Consider the following 23,714-nt stretch of genomic DNA (forward strand, 5'->3'; position numbering starts at 1 on the left):
TTCCTTAATGCTTTCTCCAATGCAGAGAAAGAGGAAGCTAATTTGGCAACGTGGTCTCAAGCACACCTTCACACCGTGTGCCAGAACCAGTTCCTCCCCCAGAGTGCTCAGCTAACATTTAATTCCCATATCAGACCCTCTGCTGGCCTTATGCCCAGGACTGAATTTTATATTTACATATTTAATCTGCCTTCCTGCCTCTTTCAGGACGGAAAACCGGTAGGCTGGATAGGACAACTTAAACATGTACCACCACTGCCATGTGCTTCTATCCTTTTATATTTAACACATCCAAAACCTTGCCCAGCACTAACTGCACTTAAAATGGAGAAATCAAATAATACCAGTATACCAGCCTTATTTTCTTGGTAAACAAATCTGTGTAACATTTTTTCTTTTCTGTGGCAAAACAGGGGACTGCGTGCTATAGTTAAGCCCTGGGATGGGACAGAACCACATAAACAATTTACACTACTTCAGCTAGAACTATTACTGGTACTTATTCACGTATGGCAGTAAGCTGGCTAGGAAAGGTTAATGCTGGATATTCAGGGCAACTAGGTGGGATTTATACTTTTAAATTTCTCTTGAAAATCTCACCACCCACTCCTTTAGGTTCTTAAGAATGGGCATGGCTGGAATCTAAAGGCCCATAAAGCTCACAGGGGCCCTCCACTGAAGAGTTTCTTCTGCTGAAAGCACAAGCCTGGGCACAAATGACTTTCCAAAAGAAGGGAACCAGAGCTCCTTTTTTCCCCTGTTTTTCTCTTAATTTCCCGCACAGCTGAACTTAAAGCACCTATCATGTATCACAAGCAATGAATACATTTTGTGTTAACTAGTATTCCTTGTTTTAAAGCAGCTGTTGACCATGTCTTTTATTTTTGTCTTCAGTCTTCAGATTAGTAAGCCAAATAATATACAGGTGTATAAGGTGTGCATTTATAGGATAGTAACACAGGTTGGAAGGTACCTCAGGGGCTTGTCTAGTCCAACCTCCTGCTCAAAGCGGGGCTGGGCATTGGAAGGATGAGATTACGCTAGGTACTGTGTTTGAGCAGAGTGGGTGACCAAGGCAGACTGTATGATTAAACTCTCTGGGTTCACTTAGCCAGGAAAATTGCCTATAAAAGTTTCCTCAATATACATTTCTTCCAGAAAAAAAAACATACTTTGTTCCAAAGTATTTCCAAATCCAAATGTTTTTTATTCTGAAACACAGTGGCCAGTGAAGAACTGATAAAGAATATTTAGATCAGAAAAAGCTACTGAAGTCAACTGCCCTGTGCAAAAAATTACTCAGACACAGTTACTAGTTTGACTGTAGGTGCAAAGTAAAAAGATCACTCATCTCTCCGGCAGACAGCAAAATGTTAACACACTTCTGGTATGGAAATAGTGTTTGCTTCTGCTCCTTGCGGTACGGGCACCAGAGCTGCAGGCTTGTACCTGAGGCCGCCACTGCCAACTTACGGTGACAAAGATAGCCTGGGATGATTAATTTTAAAAGCTTACCTTTGCTGAATATTTTGGCACTTTTCTTGAAGTGCTGATAAATACCTTAATGTGTACTTGTCTGCATCATAAGGGTCGGGGAGGAAGGGGGTCTGTCTGCTTTACTTTGCTCTGTAACGGATTCACACCTTTGATAGCAGATGTACATTTTATCAATTTAGGAAAAAGGAGCTGAGGGAAATGTTTCAATACAGAGTACCTATGTTCATGAAAAATAGAAGATATTTTTCAAGCTTAAAGGACATTTTACATGATAACGTTTATAAAGCTGATTTTATGGAGCTTTCATATCCTATAGTTCCATCCAGAGGATGGATGTATGTTAACACTGAGATTCATCAGCAGGGAGTACAGACAGTGAATGCACCCTAACAACACCAGTGTAAGCACTGTTTAGGCCAAGAATGGATATTTTCTGACGACCTGCAAATATATGATGTCAGTTCCCCCAAGAAGTAGTGGTCAAAGACTGCAAAGCACACATCCTGTTCTGACCCAGAGACTAGGCAAGTCCCTTGAGGAGCTAGTGAGCTAATAACTTTCCAGAAAAGCCAGCATATTTTGCCATTGCATAGGAAATGGAGCAGAAACTGGCAGCAGAAGGATTAAGGAAGGTCCTTTGCAGAGGAGAAAGAGGTTTGGCATAAATGATTTTGTTTGCCACACACTCTAGAAAAAAGCTTCTGTAATATTTCCAGAAGCCATTAATGGATTCTTTCCCTTTTAGGACTAGTATGACTAAATCTTTCTTTAGGTCAACATAAGGGACAGTGAGTCATGACAGAGCAGAGAAAGAGACAAAAAATACATAAACCTCCCACATAAATGAGATTACAGATCTGCCAGCATATCAATCAATAAATTGTACCGATGAGTATTGACTAGAAAATATAAAGAATGTTTTAGAGATCAGATTCTCAGTATGTGTAAGCTGATGTAATTCCACTGAAATTAATACAACTATGCCATTTATTCCAGCAGAAAACTCTCTCTTGTGTACAGGCTTGTTTTATTTCAGGATGTACACTGTCAGTTTTGTAAATTTAACTAAAGGGCTTTCAATTAAAATTATTTTTCATCCTAATTCTGAAAGCCCTTGTTGGAGAAATAAATCCTAATACGTAAAGAAATGTTTCCAGCATTAATGTTTAATAACAGATTCTCTATAGCCTAGGGAACGATTTAGGAAATTTTATCAGATACAAGGTGTATCTGTGTTTTTTATTCTTTCAAACTGTATTGTGGAACTCAGAAGTTTGCAGAAATTGCCTAATTCAGGCTGCTCAATCAAGTGCTGAGAGGAATAGCATAATTTGATATCATCAGTATCAAACAATCTCTGCAATCTGTGTTCAGGATAAAACAGACCAAGAAAGTGGAAGATGAGAACAAACTGGAAAGTGCAGAAACTAACACAGTTCATAAATGGTGACATATCAGTAATTTCTGAATACTGTTCATAAACAGAAGTAGAAAACAATAATGTAACTCATTTAGGCAATTTACCTTGCATAATTGTGTCTTCATTTCATAGTATGCAATCATAGGATTTGTTGCTTGGTAGTAGGTCTCAATTCCTCTCTCGATAGTTTCAGCACTATCAAAGCAGTGACTGCTCTGATTTCCCATCAGAAGGCGACTTCCCATGGTTTCTGCAGAGCAGTCCAAGCAGAACACAAGTTTTGGTTCCCCAATCTACAGACAAAGAAAAAGAGTTAAGCTTTCAAACCACTGGCCTGGCATAACCTGGTCTTGTTTATGAATCCTATTTTGTTTGTATAACTCTAAAAAGAATCACTACCAAAAGAATCATCCAGTAAACTAGTTGCAAATTGTTTTCTTATTTGTCTAGGCAGAAATTACGCTTACTAACAAACACCTGTTATTGTAGCAGCACTTAGTGATCCCAGTGTTCAGAATCAAGACTTAACTGTGCTGTACACATACAGAGAAGAAGACATGATATGAAAAATTCTGGCTACTTTGACTGAAGATCATCTGTTTGTTCACTATTTGCAATTGTTTGATAAAAATGTTGATGCAAACAACATTGAACTCTTGGAATGCTTCACACAGTTATTTTTCTAGCCTTTGCCTCGATTTGTTCAATCTGTGAGAAGTATATTTCCCATTCAGGGGCTGTCAAACTATAACGTAGAGAGCTTCAGGAGCAAATACAAGGAACTGTTAAAGTTCAAGTTAAAGTGGGCCTACCTGAAATGGAAAAGAGTAACAACTGGTAGAGCTCAAGAATGCCATCGAATGCATGTCATTCGCAAGTTTTATGTTATATCAACACTTGTGTAACTCTACATCATGACTACTCAGGGAATAAATGGAATACATTGCTCTGTATTTCCAAATTGGTGAATTGTTTCCAAATTCTGCGTGAGAAGCCTGGCACTTTATGCTTTTTGACTTGTAAAGCTGCCTTCCTGAGGGTGAGTCTGCCCTGTTCCTAAAGAAAATAAATAAGAATTTATTTACTTTTTTTCTCAGGCCTTAGCAAAAACAGTAGCATTTCAGTGCAGTTATTGTCTTTACCTACATTGGATAGTGGATATTTTAGTCCTTTAAAAGTGAAAAGGAACTTGCAAGAATGAGCAAAATATTTCTAATAATATTTATAGGATAGAGCTAAAGCTCTAAACACAAATCCCCATAATTCTTTCCCCAAGATGCTGAAAAACATGTATGTCATTTAGAATAAATCTTGCAAGGCACTTTGGTGCAACTTGCTCGGGCACAGCTCTGTTAACATCAGGTTTTGTCTGAGCAACAACTCCCGGTCTGAGACTAAAGTGGTAAACGCCTCTCCAGCAAGTAAAAAAAAAGTTGTTACAGCATCAGAATTATGTGATATGATTCATTTTCTGTGCAGTTACATATTTAATGATGCTCTCGCTCTCATTAAAGGTCAGTGTAATGGTGACCTTTAATGATGCTCTCAGGCTTTTTCTCACTCTTTCTGCTGTCCAGCAGGAATTTGGAGAACATTTTTCATAAAAGAATGAGAACGAAGTCGTGAGGAAAGATGACTGTTCCTTGCACTAGTGACGATGAGAAATTTGTGCCTTTACCATGGCTACAGCAAAGTAAGTCTAAATGACTGATATATGGGCATTGCCAAAAGAACCTGAGATTTCTACCTCAGTGTACATTCCTTAAAGGAAGAAATATTATAATTTCACGTTAGGCCTGGTGCATTATTTAACTGGGTTGATTGGATTTTGTTGATCTTTCTACTACCTTAATTACTTTCTAAGAGACATCTAAAGCTAAGCCATTATGTCAGACAGTTCAGTGACGGACTTTTATCCACTGTTTTTTTCCGCACAATTCAGAAAACATTAATGTTATTAGCAGCCAGCAGTATTAGGTTTTTGGATTTAAAAAGCCAACAAGGCAATGTTAATAGCACAAGGGGCTTTAATCAAAAAATTAAAAAAGATGTAGGTTTAATCAATGATTTAAACAAATGTCCTTTTTGCCTAATTAGGACAAAGACGGTCCAAAATTGTCTCCCTCCAACTCCACATGAGGAATGGTAGGCCTGGGAGGAGAGGTTTGCAGTTCCTGCTCTTGCAGGAGTAACAGGAGGAACACATGAAATAGCTTCTGCTGAAAGGGGCAGTTGTTAGCGACAGCCACTTCCATGAACGCCTTTCCTCCTTTCTTTGGACTACCCTGTTTCCTGAATTAGAGTACCAGACATTGTATCAATTATTTATTACTGATGTCCTGTCCCAAGTTAGCTTGAGTAATGCATGCTTTGGGACATCTGTGGGAAGTCAAATAAGGCTAATGTATTGGGTCTTTAGTCTGTTCTATTCAAACCTTACAAACTAAAAAGGTACTTAACCTGATGATATGGAACTTATTATACTTTAGTATTGTTTCTTATTTCTTACCTACAGTAGAAAGACCAAAGAGGAAACAAAGAGGGATATACAGACTTTAACTTCTCTAGAATTATGGCTCGTTGAAAGTATGATTATATCATACAAATGAATTGGGCAAAACTGGCTAGAGAATAAGCCATTTCTAGATAGCTAATTCTATTTAGGGCTGCTAAGCTTTTAGTGATGAGCACTATTCCTCAAGTCATCTAAACAGCACAGTTCCTTGTTAACAATTATAATTCTTTTTTTGCACATCATGTAGATACATAGCATTATTCATTTGCACTTTGCCACCACTAATTAATATAGCCTAATGTCCACCTCTTTTCATTCACTTATAATGTAGGAAGAACTTCTGAATGCCCTTTAAAAAGAACTGCAGAGCATTATCCTAACAGTGACTCATTAAAAAAACAAAAACAAAAACAAAAACAAAACTTCACAGGCTTACTGAGCAGCCTAGAGCCAAGTTCACCCTGGGAAAACTGTGGATGCATGGATTTACAACAGGAATGACATTAAAAACTATCACTCTGGTTCCTTGTACTTTACTCCAAAAGCCAAAGACAGCTCAGTACTACAGGACTTTTTGCTGCTACAGGGTCTACGGGAACTGAAAGGAGGCTCTGCCTTTGCACTGGAGGCGTCAGGATGTGTTTGCCCAGCAGTGCCTCAGCCCAGGATACAGAGATCTTTAAGTCCTACTTTACAGCACACATCAGTGCCCATGGGACATCGCATGACATGCATCCCTGGCAGAAAAGGTGCAGTGCTGATATAGTTCCTCTCTCTATACAAAATGAATGAAATTTCCAATGTCTTTTTAATAGTCTGTGGCACTTTAATAAAGGAACTAACAGATCAAGTGTTTCTGTGAAGGGCTTCTGTACTAACTCCTATTGCCCACCACTTTGTCCAGCTTCTGATGCCAACAGTCCTGTGCAATTCTTTCGTACTAATCAATTAAATAAAGCAACTCAAGGGAGAAAACAGATGATTCATTGAAGCTTTAATACCTCTTAAGCTTGTATAGGACATTTGTAGAATGTAACATTGTAGAATACATATTCAACTATTTCCTCCTAATTCACCACTTATTTTCTCATAAACCCTGCCAAACTCATTCCTGGGACTTATTTAGAGTATTTTCTGCAGGTTCAGAAACTGATAGCTGAGACTTCTCAGTAGGTCTTAGCACATACTGAGGAAATCAATAACTCTGTGAACTGTAACACACTCACTTGCAAAATGCTCTTTTTATGGGTATGTCACATGTTACTCACCTCAAAAACGTTATCTCTGTTTTGCTCATTCAAAGTGGCAGCAAGCTTTGGCAGATTTCGCTCAACGGTAAGAGATTAACTGTGATGATACAGACCTTCATATACCTACATCAAATAGTGCTTGATGAGGTCTTGATGAGAAGTGTAGCAGCCATTCAAGAGGACTGGTAATTCACTAGAATTAGAAAACCGATTCTAAAAATGGTGCTTTCCACTAAAGGAGAATGGTCCCAGTTTGTCTTAAATTTGGCTAGAATAAGCCTTTACTTCTCCTGGTATTACAGAGCCTGTGTAGGCGATGACTACAAGCTGCAGTCGCTACACTGATCAGGTGCCAAAGCCTCAATGATTAGCAGCAAAACTCTGTTCTTTTGACTGTCAGATTGACTCTCTATAAGCCACCACTGCCACCTGTGAAAGCTGGGAACCCAAGCAGCATCAGAAGAAAAGTAGGAGTAATAACAGTATTACGACTATATGGTCACCTTGTTTTCAAATTCTTCTGCTTCTTTCAGGTCCCGGGGATACCCATCAATCAGAAATCCTTTTGTGTCCCCTAAATTGGCAACCATGGCTTCCTTCAGTAGATCTAGGACAATACCCTGCATTGAAAAGAAAGGGAGTTACTTGATTAATTAATAAGAAGGACTGGTTTGTTGTTTGTTACACTGACTTTAGTCCTATGTTCTTGAGAACCACGCAGATCTGTTTTGCTGAAAGCAGGTCCTGTGAATGCAGGTGTTTTTCTTTGGTGGCAGGACAACTTTCTCCTTTTCCTTTCGGGACAAGCTATGCTATACAGATGTAATGTTGCAATCCACCCAAGAGTTCACTAAAAGGGGCCTCTAGAGAGCTAGGTATACTTTGCAGTTCCAAAGTTAATGCTAATACCTGTGAAACTTTGGGACAATGCTGCAGCATTTTCCAATCTGATTGTATTTTGATATGTCACTGATTAAATTAAACGGAAAGTGCTAAGAAAAGCCATGTGATCAAAGTAATCAAAATCAAAACTCTGTATAGCATTTCTTGGTATCTTTCATTAACATAAACATCTTCTGATCCATCCACACTTGCTGAAGACCTACTAAGAGTTCAGGCTGTGAATCTGTCATAAAAGTCAAGTCCAGCTGAGAACAACACTCTCTCTGCATAGTCTCTACTAAACTGCAGTCCCTCCACTCTGGGATGTCAGCCAGCTCTGCAGGGAACCACTGCAGGTATCGTAAATTAGAACAGCTGCCAAGAGGACCAGCTCAGAATCTGAAATGTGAAGCTATAAAATGGACCTAAAGTTTCTGTTTTCCGTACTTATTTTTACATTTTACAATGCACAGTGTAGCATCTGTCTCACTGTATTTAATGATTAATCCATATTGTTTAAGGGAATCTGAAATGTAAAAACCTAACAGCATAGAAAGGGGAAAGAAGTGCCACAGATCTGGCCGTGAGAAAACTTCTCCTTCAAGTTGCAGACCCATTTTCCTTGAATAGAAGACATCAGGTCTATTCTTTTATTTCAGCCTTTTAGAAAATCTACCTACTACTGGTTTACTTAACCATTAGGACCCCAAATAAAGCTGTAGCTTACTCCAGGCACCGGTTCTCCACACTCCATGATGTCTTTGATCAATTTACTTCTCTCTGATAATGATGATAACTCATTTTGGAGAAGGTCACCAGTGGATAGGTGAGTAAATCCATATTTCTTGGCTAACTGTTCGCATTGGCTACCTTTGCCAGAGCCAGGGCCACCTTTGTGAGGGAAAAATATCTAGAATTAGAAAAATATAAATACCTTTTCTCAAATTATGGCAACTAAGAAAAATGCAAGGAAAATGATATGACTCCCTATTTCATAATTTTTAGCAAAGATACTTTATACAGTAGAATAGGTAATGTACTTCCATTCTGATACACCACACTGCTGAATCAAAAAATGTATTTTGAAGTCAAAGGAGTGACAACGCTGTGAAAGCTCTTGCAGAACAGAATCTCTTCCTCAAACAGAATTACCAGGTAAAGGGAAGACATTAAACAGACAGCTAGCTGGGAAGGGAGACCAAGTATACATTTGATTCAGTGCATGTTCAGGCCTTATGGTTGCAATGAATATTAGAAAACTAATCCTTACAGCATCTTTGCGAGGGAAATATTTTGCTTCCATTTTATAGAAGGGAAAGGTACAGGCAAAGAGACAGTGAAAGCTGCATGTGTTATGCAGTGCAGGATGCAAGTGACAGCACACTAACCAAACCCTTTTGTACTGTGGTAAATACAAGAGTCACTGCCCTTGTTCCCTTTCCCTTTGAGCTGGAAAGCCCTCACACATGCTGCTACCTCCAAGGCTAATCAACAGCCCTGTACTGAAGCTGCTAAATACTGACAAAGGCTTGGTTACACAGCTCACTCCAACTGCAGTATTGACTTATTCTTTAGGCACACCAGGGGAAAGCATAAGAGTGTGACCCTGTAGCCCCTGGGATAGCGCTTAGTAACATCTGACCAGCACACCAAGAAGCTGCCACTACCAGTTGTTGCACATCCTAACTTACATTGAGCTGGGAGCTGGAAATCCACCTCTGAACCAGGGCTTAGAGCAAAGCAATGGGAGGCGGGAGGGCAGGCTGCAGTGGCAGGCTGCTCAGCTGAAGCCACCCAAGTGATTTTTCCACTGGCCAAAGGGACAGCACCTGTGACTGGCTCTGCTGGGGTAGGCAGTTCTCGGTGGTAACATGAGCTGCTTGGTCCTCCTGTCTCTGAGGAGGTCTGGAGTGAGGTGAAGAGCAGCTATGTGGGCCAGTGCTGCACATGTGCCCCTGTGAGAAATGGCTTGGGGGAAGCACCTCAAACCTCCTTGCTTCCTTTGAGAGCAGAACTGCTACTGTCTAACCCTGTCATGTTTCCCTGCCCTTCTCCAGCTCCTGAGACATCCCAAAACTCTCTTAAAACTCGGAGTCTTTTTGATGCCACTCTGGCACTGGCCTTTCTGGGCCCTCTAACAGGGCACCTGTGCCTCCCTAGCCTGCAGGTGCTGGTAATGTCTTGTCCCACCTCCTGAGTGGAGACAGACGCTTTTCCTGGGGCTACAGCTTGGATTCTGGTACATGGGGATGAGCCAGAGTCATCCTTACCCCCAAACCCATCCTTACCCCCAAACCTCCAAAATGCCAAGTGCTAGCGCTGTCCTCCTCTGCTGCTTGCCCACCTGTGTGTCAGGCCTGAGCAGTTCCCACTGGCTGTTGCGGAAATCAAGCGTGCTGCTGCACTGACTACCGGGCGCCTGCTAAACTGGGCGCAGGCTGTTCCTGTGAGCTGCGGAAAGCTGCTTCTTGCAGATCCTGCTTGTGTGGTGGAGCCCTCCAGAGCGGCGAGAGGAGGAGAGGCGAGGGGTGGCCAGGACGCTGTGTGGGGGGCACAGGGTGGCGTTGAGCTGGGGTTGGGGGGAGGCCTGGACAGTGTGTCTACGTCATCTGAGCGCTGGGATTTGGGGGGAAATTACAAGCTTTGCAGCAATCTGTAGCATTTTTATATCTTTCATGGCTCTATTCAGAAGAAGTCGTGCAGTAGGAGATAATTATATCTTTGCAGGTAGACAGTGCTCGAAAATCACAAGTTAAATCAAATTGTTAACTGTTGGGACCTGCAAGTTTGAATGCATAGCTCAACTACGTGATTTTAAGATGCTAGAAAATGTGATGCAAAATAACAGGATTGTCCTTCTATTGTTTATGTTTCTGTGAATGAATATAGAAATAACAGTGAACTTGGCATCATCACCTTCTTATTTTAAAGTTTCCTCCAACTTTTGCATTCAGTTTAAGAAACAGATTGCACCAAGCAGATAACTTTCAGAGAAGTTACAGTGCTGTTGCTGAGAATAAAAAATGGGTCATAAGGTACTAGCAAAAAAGGAATGTTTTTGTCTAGTGTAACATTGAGCCTTTTATTTCATAGTCACAAAGACAATTATCAGCCTAGAGTGTGAGAATCACACTTGGGCTACTATTTTAGCTAGAAATATTTCTGTCACAGTCTCATTTTCTTTCTGAAAATATATGCTTTTCTATGTGGGTTGCATGTTGTTTTTCTATTACTTTAATAAACAGAAATCTTTTAGAGAAGTAGCTATTGGAAGAAAATAAGGAATAAATAAGAGTGGATATACAGAAATAGATATAGAGAAATTAACAGGCAAACTACCTGTAATGACTGTCAAATATGTGCAGTGGCAAGCAATTTAACTTATAGATTCTCTTCTTAAGTTTCTGGATTAATAGATTTGTGTGTGCATGTTCCTGTTTATGCACTCTGCCTTCTGGTCTTGAATATACTAGTAGTGCAGTAATTTCATCCTACCTATTTGTGTTTACACAGAATTTTAGGGAAAAAAAAAGGACTATATCCCACTTCTTATATAACTACTTCTTTTTTGAATGTGGAGCCAAAATAGAAATTCCATAGTATCCTTTGACATATTAAATAAATCTTGATCTCTTACTAGAAATGACAATACAAGGAGAATTGACAATTTTAGGTTTTGTTTAGGGACCAGATAAATTTTCAGAAAAAAGTGATGTGTCTCTATGACACCTTTATCTGTTAGTATTTTAAAAGAGAATGCTGAGTCCTTTGAAGAAGAAAAGACACAATTAAATAACAGATATGTGCTGAGAAGCAATAACTTCTGCCTTAAAACAATTGGCTTTACAGATATTACTTTTAGCTTAGTATTATTCAATGAGTAGCAAAGCATCCTATAGCTTTGCAAATATATGTGACCCACTTTACAAAGTCTTTTGCTTTCTCATCAACAAATGAGATTTCGGATCAAGCCAAGCAAGAATTGTGAAGAGGCTGAATGCTCCCAGGGGACACAGCATTGCCAAGGGCTTAACATGTACTCAGCATTTATGCCAGTATTAATTTACGTACCTAAAAGTTCAAGTATTAGTTAATGTCTTGTCTTGCTCTGAAGATGAGCATTTAGTGTAACTGATATAGAGGTGTCTAGGTGGGAAAGAATGTGAAATTCCTTCCTAATTAGATCCTTCCTTCCTGTTCAGTGAGTATACTCACAGGACTAGTGCATAATGCAGTTTAACTGCAAATTAACCCTGCAGTAGTGAGGCTTATAATTAATTTGTACTGTTGCAAAACTTATCTTTCAACCTTTTACAGGGTCTTGCTATCAAATCTATGTACTTTTCTAAAAAATGAGAAATTAAACAAAAAATCTAAATAATTAAGTTGAAAAAACTTTTAATATTATTTTTAATAGCTGTTCATTATAATAACAAAAGCTTGCACAACGATATCTTCAGTGAAGAAACCTTCACTGCCATTTTATTATGCTGTTTTTTTCAAAGAGAATAAACTGGAAGCCTTGAAAAAGGTAGTTTAAGATTCCACAATGGGCCAATTGTTGGGAGGAGGAAAATATGCCCCCACTTCTGTTGTGAAGGCATGACATTCTTTGTGAACGCTATCATTTTTTTTCTGTGTGCTGTCGTCTTTTATTCTGCCTACATACATTTTTGGAAAAAGCTTGCATGTTAACCAGTGACAGACTGAATTGTGGTAACTTGCTATTCAGATTTAATTACGTTCTTCTGACTTTCATATAGGACATAAAGATAAAGAATTAAGGCCCAAAAAATTCCTAGAGAAATTATGAATCTGTTGTGACCCATAGAAAAATGTAGAATTAGCATATGGAGGTGACTCTGTCCATCCGTGCTGGTTTTTGAGAAGTGGGAGGTTTGAACTGCAGGCTACGTGGCCAGGCTTTCCCGACTCCATGGGAGCAAACTGCACAGCCCCTTGCTCCATGGGAAGGTAACGGACAAGAAGAACATCAGCAAGCTGTGGTAGAGAGGGATATGAGGCCCTCCTTGAGCCAAAAGGCAGAGTTGCGATGATCGGAGGGGGGGAAAAAAAAAGATACTCTTCCTGGTTTTTGTACTGGGGATGCGTTTTGTTAATAACAAAACTGTCAATCCCTGTTCATCGGGCCTTGGGCACACAGTCTGCCTATCAGCAGTTCTGGGGTGTCAGCATGCTTGCTTACTGTATTGCACTTAACAATGCTAGCTTTTTTTTCTTTAAAGCTCATCCATTAATTTATTAAAAAGTTACAGATTCAGAAAGTCAGCATGTTGCATAACTTAGATTACTCTTGGGAAACAGATGCTTTCTCTGTTCCCTTGCGCTTTGTGACACAAACCGCGTGTATCTGGAACCAGAGTACTAGACAGAATATAAAAATTACAAGCAGTTCTGCATAGTGATAACTCTGTAGACAAGGCTGGCTTAAGAGGTCTGTGCGCTCCCTTCGCACAGGCATCCCTTCCTTTAGGTTGATTCAGCTGCCTGTGAAACTGTGTAAGGAGATCTTTTAGTAAACAACTTTCTGGCAGCAATGCTGACTTAAGTAGTCATCTTCCCCCATTTAATTATTCACTGCACAAATGCCTCACAGAGGGCAGTTCAAGGGGAGGAAATGAATGGTCTCGGAGGGCGGGGAGAAATGACAACTGCCCAAGCAGCACTTCTGAACGTTTCACTGCAGCCCGCACTAAATCAGCGAAGTATGTGAATTTAAGAAATCAATTTTCTTACACCCTTGCTCTCCTTCCACCTCTGAAACCCCACCAAACTACAAAAAGACTACAAGTTTGTGCATGTGATTCAAATGTACTGGTCTGGTTTAGAGCACAACATCACAGACGTGAATTAATGATGTGGGACAGCCACAGGGGGCAAGGAGGGACAGCAACAAGCAATGGCGAGTGGCAGAGGGTGAGCAGTACATGCACTGGCTTTGCTGCCCAAAGCATTCATAAATCAGATCTGTCATAAACTCTTATGAGTTTATCATAAACTAAATATTGTGAAGATTTATATAAGCTGTCAACAGTGGGATTTACAAGGCAGTCCTACCATTCATTTTTAAATGTTTCAATTTTCTAGATAACTATTTTTGTAATTCATATCATCCTGTATTATAGAGAAGTGCTTGCAGGTGAAACTTAACTATACAATGAAGTCTCAGAGGCTAGAACACAAATTAAAATAACCCCCTTTAAAGTTTCCTTACGGTCAAGCTAGTCTCATGATTTTGGAGGACTTCTAAGGGATCAGCTTGGCAATTTTACCAATACTACTGGGATTATTTATAGAAGTAAAAATAAGCCTTACTTTCAGAACTTGCCATTTTAGGGCTCAAATATCAATAGCACATCATCTGTTGTTCAGGTATGATTTTAGCATATGAATGAAACTATCTGGGAATGATGCTGCTACTTAAAATCTTGTTTTTCTGATACATTATTTTAACCAGAAAACAACCTTGAGCATGAGTGGAAAAGAAACCAGATGTCCTGGGGACACCTGGGGCATCACTGAGGTTTTTTTCCTTCTTGGAGAAAACAAGTTGGAGTTCCTTTCATGGAAAGTCAGAGAAACCAACTATCATCAGTGTCCACTGTTAGCACTTGTATTGATTTGGATATTGATTATCCAGTGCTGCTCATCCTGTGCCTATTTGACTGTAGAAGGAGCTGTAACACAGAATTATAAAATAATTTAGCTTGGAAGGTACCTCATGTTGTTCAACCTTCCGTTTAAAGCAGCATTAATTTCATCGTTAGATCAGGTTGCTCAAGGTCTGACATATCTTGGCTAAATAAAGCCCTACTTTTGTGTGCAGAAGAACTGTATGCAGCTGATAATGTTTCACCTGCAAATGCAGGTGGGGATAACATCTTCATAGCATCAGTTGGAAAGCTAGTCCTATTTACACTTGGGCTTAAACAGTCATCAGCTTTGGCCCATCAGCAAGAACGTTAAAAGGATTCTGCAGAGGAAACTGGTTACACTGACTAATTTTTAAACACTAAATAATAAATGGGGAAGTCTACCAGGGGGCCAAAGTGCAGTAAGACTGCTGGAAATATTCTGGTTTGATTGCAGTCTAAACCAGAGCCAAATGTAGCTGTAACTTATGAAACGCCAGCAGAGGACAGGGTGTATAGTACCCCTTAGGTAGGCCACTTTCCTGCATGGGATGAAGAACAGCACATTAGTTAAGTTTATTGTTTTCATTGTTCATTATGGTTAAGATCTTACTTATCGTGTTGCTCTGATGAAAAAGGAGTCAATTTTAGCGACTAGCAGTAATTACAGAAGTTTAAAATATTACAGGATCCCCCCAAAACTTATCTCTGCTTGTGTCTAATTTTATAATCTTCTCTTGAATTTGACTTTCCAAATCAAATAAACTTAACTTGTTTTTGCTTCTTACTCTACCGTGCTGCTCTCTCTCTCATATTTGACTTGCTTTTATCCACTTTCCTGTCTGGATAAAATGTTTATGTCATTGCTTAATTAATCCAAGTTGACTGTTATTCCAATTAATTCCTATATTAGCTCTAATGTAAATCTTTGCTAATTAGGTTGTTTTTTTCTTTCCCTTTTTGGAAAACTTCCAAGAGAAATTAATGGAGGAAGGAGCTGTCTGCTTCCCCCCTCCCCTTTGTCTTAAAAACGCTATCTCAATTTGCAGATGGTGTATTTATTTCAATTATTTTGTAAACTATTTATTCAAATGCACATCTTCAGATGCCTAGTTTTTAAAAACCTCTTTACAAGCATCTAATTTTTTTTTCATGATTACATCTGTGTAATGAGTAAACATATTCCTTATCACACTTGAGAAGGAGAAAGCTTTTTCTGCTCAAGTACCTGTAGAGGGTATGCTCCAACCCATCCTCTCTGCCTTGGGTTGAGTCACGGGTATGAAGGGCAGAACGGTTCTAGCTCTGTCCCTTTTTTCTCGCCTGTCCATTGGGATGGAGTACTCAGCTATCATGAATTTGAGGTGCTTTTTTAAAGCCTGCATTGTTTTGGATAATTTTAAAAAGGAGCAGAAGAAAAGTTTACCTTTCGCCCTTGTACAGTTTGAAATGATCAGGCTTCATCTCCTGACTCATTATGAAAGACAATTTTACTGCCTAGGCAAATGGTACGTGTTTGGCTAGTGTGTTTGCTGTTAAACCTGGAGCGCACAAGGATCCAAAAATGATTCAGGCAGATTCACCTGCCTGAAAAGGCAGTAAGAGAAAAGAGCTTGAAGCCACTGAAACATAACACCAGCAACAAATCTGTCCCTGGGGAATACCATTTTCCTTCACTATCTAGATCTAGTAAAATCAAGATCTCTCAGCCAGATGAGCAACTGTGCAGATCTCCCATCTCTTGATCAAATCAAAAAAGCAAAATCCAGAAAAACGTACCCTTGCTCTGCACATCGACTTTAAGAGGTGGGTCTGAGTGGGGTTTTTTTGTTTTTTTTTTTAAGGTAAAAGTATAAATCATTCTGTATAATTTGTTGACAAGACACCCATGTTTGCAGAATTGAGATTTGGTCAAACTTTCCATTGTAACATTTTCTGGGAAGAAAATTTACTTTTTTTTGATTAAGCAGAATTTTTCTATGCTTCTATAAAGCATTTAATAGAAAGTCTGAGATGGATTTAATAGCAGAATTACATTTGCAAGAGGTGAGTTTTGAGTATTTAGATAGAAGACGACTAATGGATGATCTATAAAATTTTATATATGGAAATTAAAATCCATCCCTTAAAATGAAGAAATAGTAAATGGTGAAAAATATGCCTTACCATGGACAATTTAAGAAGCAAAGTTCCTTGAACTTCTTTACACTTTTTTTTTTTTTTTAAATCTAGCTGTTTGTACAAACTAAACATAGTTTCCCAATAAGATATGTCAGGCAGAGAGAATGAAAACTTGTCATTGCAATGAACAACAGGAAGATCTACTCCAGTAAATATGGAATTACAGTTTGTTTAAAGATTGAGAATTAATTATTATGTATTTCCCCTTTAATAAAAGTCTCCAATGAAGTGTTCAAAAATTCAATTTACTTCAAATCTATCACACACAACATAGGTCTGCCATAAATTGAATGTACTTGTATTTGGTATCAGACAGAATGAGCTAGAAAGTAGTATAGCACATAAATATGTTATTTTTTGGTTAATTTTTTGATGTCACTTGAACTCTGAATGAAACTTCCATTCATTTATGATTAATTTCAGAAATCACGTTTTCTCTTAGGAAGAGAATGCACAAAATAATTTACACTCATGTAGCAATATCCATGTTTGTGTATCTATCCCTAGGCCCTTGGAAATGTACTGCTCTTCCTTTATATTGTAAAGTCATTCAGAAACACTCTGCTTGATACAAAAGCATAATAAATGACATGTGGATTTTTCAACTGGAGTGGTTATATCAAGATTCCTACTTACCAAGTACAAAAATGATGTTTGATTTCCTCAGATCTTCTACAAAATCTAAAATGAAAAAAAATCTTTTAGTTAGCAACAGCTGCTCGTTCTAATCTTATCTACCTTCTACACTCTACGTTGAACAATGTTCCTGCAAAGTCATCTGTGTGTGATTTTCTTCTTTTGTTGTTTAAATCAGACTTAATTTCTGCTATAATGCTCTGCATTATATCCATAAGCTTATTTATGTCGCAGCTTTGTAGTTGTCACTGCAGATGTGATGAAAATATTTCACTTGAAAATTAGACCTTGTATATGCACATCAGTTTAAAAAATAAATACCATCAATAAAAAATGAGAAGCTGATGCATCTTGATGTAATAACACATCTCCTGAGCAATTACATCTTTCTCTAAATAGACAAGTGGATTAAAATAGACATAGAAGTGTTTTCACAATCCATTCAGACTTTATAGTCAGTGCACTCACTACATATGAGATGTTGTCTTAAATTCACCTGAGTCTTAATTTTAGCCATATTATTTCTCAGCTGAAATCCAGGTATTATCATCATTTTAGCACCAAAACTACTGTGCTTACTGAAGCTCTGCTTTTTGCTGAAATTATATTTTAAAAGTTCCTTCTAGTCTGAATTCCAATCCTTGTCCTGATTATGTTATACCAGTATAGAAGGATATCTTGCACTGTCTGAGCCTGCGTGCATTTTATTATGGCTTTGACTTAACCCCTTACAACATACACTCACTAACTACACATAATTTTGGTTTTTATTATGCGGTACATAGAAGCATCTACAAATGTCACTATATAATATCATTAGGGGTAAAAGTTGTTCACTAATCCTTAAATTTCTCTTAGAATCCTACCAGCTCATACTTTCCAGTAAGCTTTTCATAAGTATCAATTTCTGAAAAAATTATCAGATTTAATGCTGCTTAATAGTAACATTTTTCTAATAATTTTGAATCCATTGGCCCAAAGAGTACAGAAATATCTTTTTATATGCCTTAATGTATGTTCAGAGAATTCGCATGATAAAATATAATTTGACACAACTTTCACATTGTGACTAATCCGGATTCAGTTTACCTTCTATGTAACTATTTACATGTAAGTGGAAATCAAAGGTTTCAAAATTAAAACGCAAGTTTATAGTAAAAATGAAACTTACCTCCTGTGCTCTCATAACAAGAAAAACTTGATTGGTCTTCCTCCTGTTAATTAAGCAATTGAGAAATTGAATTTTTTTTTTTGCATAGTTTGCATTTCTTCTTATATCTGTTTATCTGTTTGTCTTAGTATCTTCTCCATCTTCTGACCTCTCAATTTTAATATATCTTGAGATATTGTTAACAGTGTCACAGAAATACTGTTAATATTGTTTCACTCTGCAGAACACAAGAATGGGGAACCCAAGATAACATGAGATGATTAACTGGGCCATACTATGATTGTGAGGAACAGCTTTGTCTGTTTTAGTTGCCAGCTGTACAATACTAGCGTATTCTACAGGCAATGAATGTGCATATTAAATTGCTTCCAAAGGAAATGTGGAATGGCAAACTGTTAACAGTGGAAAGGTAACATTACAGTAAATTCTGGTAGTGAACTACAATATAAAGATGAAATTAGTCTTAGGTCTAAATCAGTCTGAATTTGTTGACCTTCAGAATGCGATGCAAGCTACAACTTGTTATGAGGGCTGCAGAACTTCTAACAGTGATTACACCAGAGAAATGGAGCGCTTGATCTGGGTGTGTGTGTGCATGTGGTATTTTTTTGGTTTTGTCCCCCCCCCCCCCCCGCCCCCAATGCTTGATCATTTAGAATTATTTTGTCACATACTGTATAGTATTACAAACTAAGAATTATGAAAGTTGGTTAGCAAGAGTGTCAGAGTGTTTTATAAATCAGAATTATACATATGCTGGACACAGCCCCAATTACATAGTGTCAAAACATTCAGATCATCGGTGCTTTAATGTATTTTCTAAAATGTCAATAATAGCATTGAGAGTAACATGCGTACATTATATGAGTGCGTAATATCAGCACATTAAACTAGTCCTCTTAAAATAAATACGTGGTCATAGTTCATAGGGATGTTCAATACTAGCATACAGCTATCAAACTCCAGTTCTTTTGACTTCTGTTTCAGTATGCTGTCTGCAATAGTCATGGTTTTGTATTGCTACATGAATAGATTAAGTGAAATGAATAGCAGGGGGGAATAGAATGGATAAACTACTGGCCACTCTAATTTGTAAGGCTCTTGCACTACACCTGAAAGTTTCTCTTTATGTCCCCACTATCACCAAAATACAAGCAGTCTTGATTACAGATTGAAGCACCATTACGTTGACTAGATAGCACACTTTAATTTTTTTGATTCATAGTAAATCTCAGCCTATGACACTGTAGTACTAGGACTACAATCTTTAAAAAAAAAAAAAAAAAAGAAAGAGTAACTGAATTTGCAAAGCCATAGCCAGGTTCATATAAGGATCAAGTACTCTGAAAGGCCATTAGAGCAAATTCTACTAATTACAACCCAAAAGCAGGTAAACAGCAAATATTACAGTGACATGGGCCAAAACCTAGAACATCAAAATACATTAATTCATATTTATACCTGCTCATTTTTCAACTGCAGAAATTTTCTTTCAAAATAATTAATTTTTTTCAGATTTTTCAAATCTGTTTTTTGGTTTTTTTTGTTTTTTTGTTTTTTTAGAAAGCACTTCAGAACGTAGCTTGATGTGAATGGCACCACTGTCCCGCTGAATGTCTATGCCAAAATAAGCTTCCTCATATTTCAGAGAACTTAAGTCTTTTATATAAAACTTTTATTTGCACAGAATAGAATAGCTTTCCCAGCTATAAGGAAAGAGGTTCTGAAACCAAGGACTCCAGGAAAGCGGTGAGAAGAGTCAGGAGGAGTAACCTAGAAAACTGAGATTGCAATGAATCTGGTTTTGATGCTAAGGAACTCCTACAGGATTTTCACTATTCTGTATCTAAACTGTACTAAAAACCATTTGCCTTCATCCATTTCCTCCTATTTTCCCAAAAGTATAACCAGTTTCTCTGCTGATCTAGGTGAAGAGCTGGACAGAGGTTTAGTAGCAGAAAGTTGCTGTTATTCTTGGGACAAATGTTTCCATTTAGTTGACATAAGGTGAGCACAGTATTCATCTTACAGCTAATGAGCTCTGAAGAAAGGTGGGTAATTTGTATTTTAGCTGCCTTTGGAGCCAGGTAACAGACCTACAAATATTGTCTGGAAACATGTCAATTAGCTGACCATGTAACCAACCAATCAATCTAAACAGTACATGAAAATGATACAGTAAGATTCTTTACAGTTGCCATCACAGTTGGAAAATACAGACTAACTACCTCTTCTGTCACTCATTATTAGTAAATACATGACTAGTAGTAGGTACTTTATACTATAAGTTACTACTGTAATTGCTAGGATGTGAAGTAATTTTCATGAGATAAATTGACAGTAAGTCACAGCATGTAATAAGGAAATGATACAAAGTTCTTCAGATCTTTGTGATTTATGCTAACAATGAATCGGGAGAAGTCATCAGTTTAAAGAAAGCAAAAAAATACCATAAATTTTCATCTAACGGAGGGGACATCTTTGTTAGGATTTAACTACCAGTGTTGTGTGAATGTACGCTGCCTGAGGAAGTGAGAACTCTTCCATTATCCACTCACGTCCTCTGTCCTTGGTTTTTTTTTTTTTTTTTTGCAATGCATCCAAAAATTTCTCTCTTACTAGCTTGTTGTTGTTGCTTGACTATTTCACTAAAATAGTGGTTAGAAGTGCCTGATACATTTTTATTCGGATTTTCAACAGATATAATAGAGTTTCTCCTACATATTTACTGAAGAGGATACATGATAATGAATTAAAAAAGTGTTGTGTACTGAAAGTGGGCCAAGAAACAAAATTATGATTAAATATTCAGTTATCATCAGAACAAAGTGAGACAGTGAATTTTATACAAAGGGTTGTAAGCAGTGCAGCAAAAAAAAAAATGGACAAAAGTTGCTTTGATTAGCTAAGGCTAAAGAGGATTATGGGGAACTTTAGAGACACCTAGCCAAGCTAACTAAAGGGACAATATAACGGCGCAGAAAGCTTTATGCCAACAAAAGTAATGAAGTTTCAAGGGGAAGAAAGCACTTAATGCAGCTGATTTAGAACCCTGTAACAACTGCATCAACTTTAAAAAGTGAATTGAACATCTCCAACTGGACCAGTTCAGTGTGTATGTGTACTAAATACACAAGATGTATAAGAAATTGCATGGCTGTTTGCTATAGCGAATGCTTTTAAGAACTGGAGGTATGGTCTCATGTACAGCTTGGTGAGTCCTCTTTCTAATTATCATTATGTCCAAAGTATTTTTTTAAGAAGTAACATAAAACTTCTTAAAATATCAAATAGGAATATATATATATTTCTATTTCTATACTTAATTCCAGGAGGAACTCAGCTGTGAATTAATGACTAAAGGAAATCATCAAGGCCAAAATAATATTATGACTGAGAGGGACTGGGCATTTCTACATATAAGCAGATAATCAAGTGCTAATCATTGCTGATGGCAAATACTAGAAGGCATATTCTATCTCGTGGTCCAGTAAGTAAATCAATCTATAATTATTTATGGAACTGGATAATATTGAATTTAAAAGTGATTTCACATTTGGCTTCTTTTCACCGCTTCCTCTGAGAACTAAAAAGAGTGGCAGACACTGAAAAAGGCAGATCTGGCTCTCGTGGCAATTTGCACGTTATTAGCTTAATAGTTATGTTTGCAGAAAATATCATACTCAGCAACGTCGGTGGTTCTGTGAGCAAATCACAAATATTTCAAAAATAAAAGGTAACGAGGCCAAAAATATCTCTGTGTTGCCCTGGCAGTTACGAGCTTCAGTACTCCTAGGGCTTAATGGAAAAAGTTTTATTATGCAAAAGTTATTTATGGCATAATACAGACAAGATTTTATTTTAATGAGCCACAAATAAGGCTCAGAACTGAGTGAACTGATCTTTAAATTGTTGAGTTCAAGCAGGATGTAAATCCTCAGATAAGAAAGGCATGTTTCACACTTATCACTTTTTTTTTTTTTAAGCTATTTTTCTAAAGGAAAGGTAGGCTAACGTTGTACATGTTATTTTGTTATTTTGTCATGCTTATGGTGAGCTTAATATGCTTTTACTGGAAATACTCTCCTTATACAAATCTCCATTTATTTGGTATAATCTCCTTTTTTCAAATTCTGAACTTTATATGTTAGGTTTGTAAAAGGTAGATGAATCATTTCTTGTTCACCAGATGATTAATTTTTCTTTCATGGTTGGTGTCAAGCAACGTTTTGATGGAAACTGGAATTCAATTAAAATGTGCAAAAATGTCATTTAAAAATAATTTATTTAAATACCACATCAAAGGTAGTATTTGATATTTAAAGGGGGGGAAAAAAAGGTGCATCATTTTTTCAGGAGCGCTCGTCTATGCCTTTGACTTTGACATCTTCCAGTTTGTAAAATGGGGACAAAATATACTTAGTTTTGTTTGTGAAGTCCTTGGAGAAGGGAAAAGAAAAAAAATCATTCAGCACTTCTGCAATACATCAACGCACTTCAATCTAATTCAAAATCTGTAGCAGACTAAGAGAATAAAAGTGAATACATTCTGGTTCTGTAATCTACTGCTCATTTCCCTTGTTTTAGGAAGCCCTATCCTTCCCCCCCCCCCCCCCCCCCAATTCCTTTCCTATGCATTCTCTGGAGATTGAATTCCTCACTAGATGACTGAGTGATACCCAAACTCAAAATGCAGCATGGCTGTTGCCTAAAATTACGTTCAATTTTCAAGATTGAATTTAAGAATGTAAATATTCAAAGGAACATGTCAGGCACAAATTATTTAAACAAAGACTCAATGTTTCTCTGCCAAGAAAATATCTGCTGAGAATTTAACTTAATGCTTATGCTTAAAAAAAAAAAAAAAAGGCAACATATAAAAATGTAACTTTAACACAGAATGACATAATGTATACAATCGAATGCATAGGAAAGAACTGCCTATGTAGTGTTATCACAGCGATCTCATCAGCACTCCTTTGATCCACATGCAGGTATATAATCATCACTTTCTCAGGATGCTGTAGCAGTATATTTCTTTCTTCGTTGTTAGATACACAAAACACTTGTACTGTAACATTTTATTTCTACAAAGAACATCACACTTTTGCATAAATCTTCCCTGTACTACTTTGAATAGAGGAATAGAGACAAGGGCATTATTTCCATTTTATTAGAGAGATAAGGTGATTTCTCCAAAAGGGTACATTTCTCTATAGAAGCAGAGCCAGATTTAGGATTTAGATTTCCACTGGTTTTTTTTTTTTTTTAGCTTGTAGTATATTTACTTTGAATTCGTATTCCTTAATAAAGTAAATTCAAATTAAATCCCGAGTGTTTGCAGATGATGCTTCTACACCTAGTACCCTTAAGATCAGCTTTAGCTGTCAATTAAATAAACTGCTCATTGATTCAGAATAGTTGAGGGAATCGGAAAGCAGTATGTGATGTCTGTTAAGTATCATCCAGATACACAACCTGTCTGCTTCAGCATAGTCCAGTTTGCTGC

The 23,714-nt window shown here is 37.6% G+C and overlaps 1 protein-coding gene across 2 annotated transcripts in view; it reads right to left on the reverse strand.

The window, feature by feature from the left end:
• Positions 1 to 23,714, reverse strand: part of AK5 (adenylate kinase 5) — a 104,979-nt gene that overhangs the window by 8,106 nt on the left and 73,159 nt on the right. For both annotated transcript variants that reach the window (XM_068952786.1, XM_068952785.1), the window contains 5 exons: positions 18,206 to 18,248; positions 17,035 to 17,079; positions 8,292 to 8,455; positions 7,186 to 7,302; positions 3,022 to 3,210 (listed from right to left, as the gene is read on the reverse strand). In XM_068952786.1, the coding sequence (XP_068808887.1) occupies positions 3,022 to 3,210; positions 7,186 to 7,302; positions 8,292 to 8,455; positions 17,035 to 17,079; positions 18,206 to 18,248 (558 nt within the window). The remainder of the gene's footprint in view (positions 1 to 3,021; positions 3,211 to 7,185; positions 7,303 to 8,291; positions 8,456 to 17,034; positions 17,080 to 18,205; positions 18,249 to 23,714) is intronic.

The sequence above is a fragment of the Struthio camelus genome, chromosome 8 (assembly GCF_040807025.1).
Source record: "Struthio camelus isolate bStrCam1 chromosome 8, bStrCam1.hap1, whole genome shotgun sequence".
Taxonomy (NCBI): domain Eukaryota; kingdom Metazoa; phylum Chordata; class Aves; order Struthioniformes; family Struthionidae; genus Struthio; species Struthio camelus.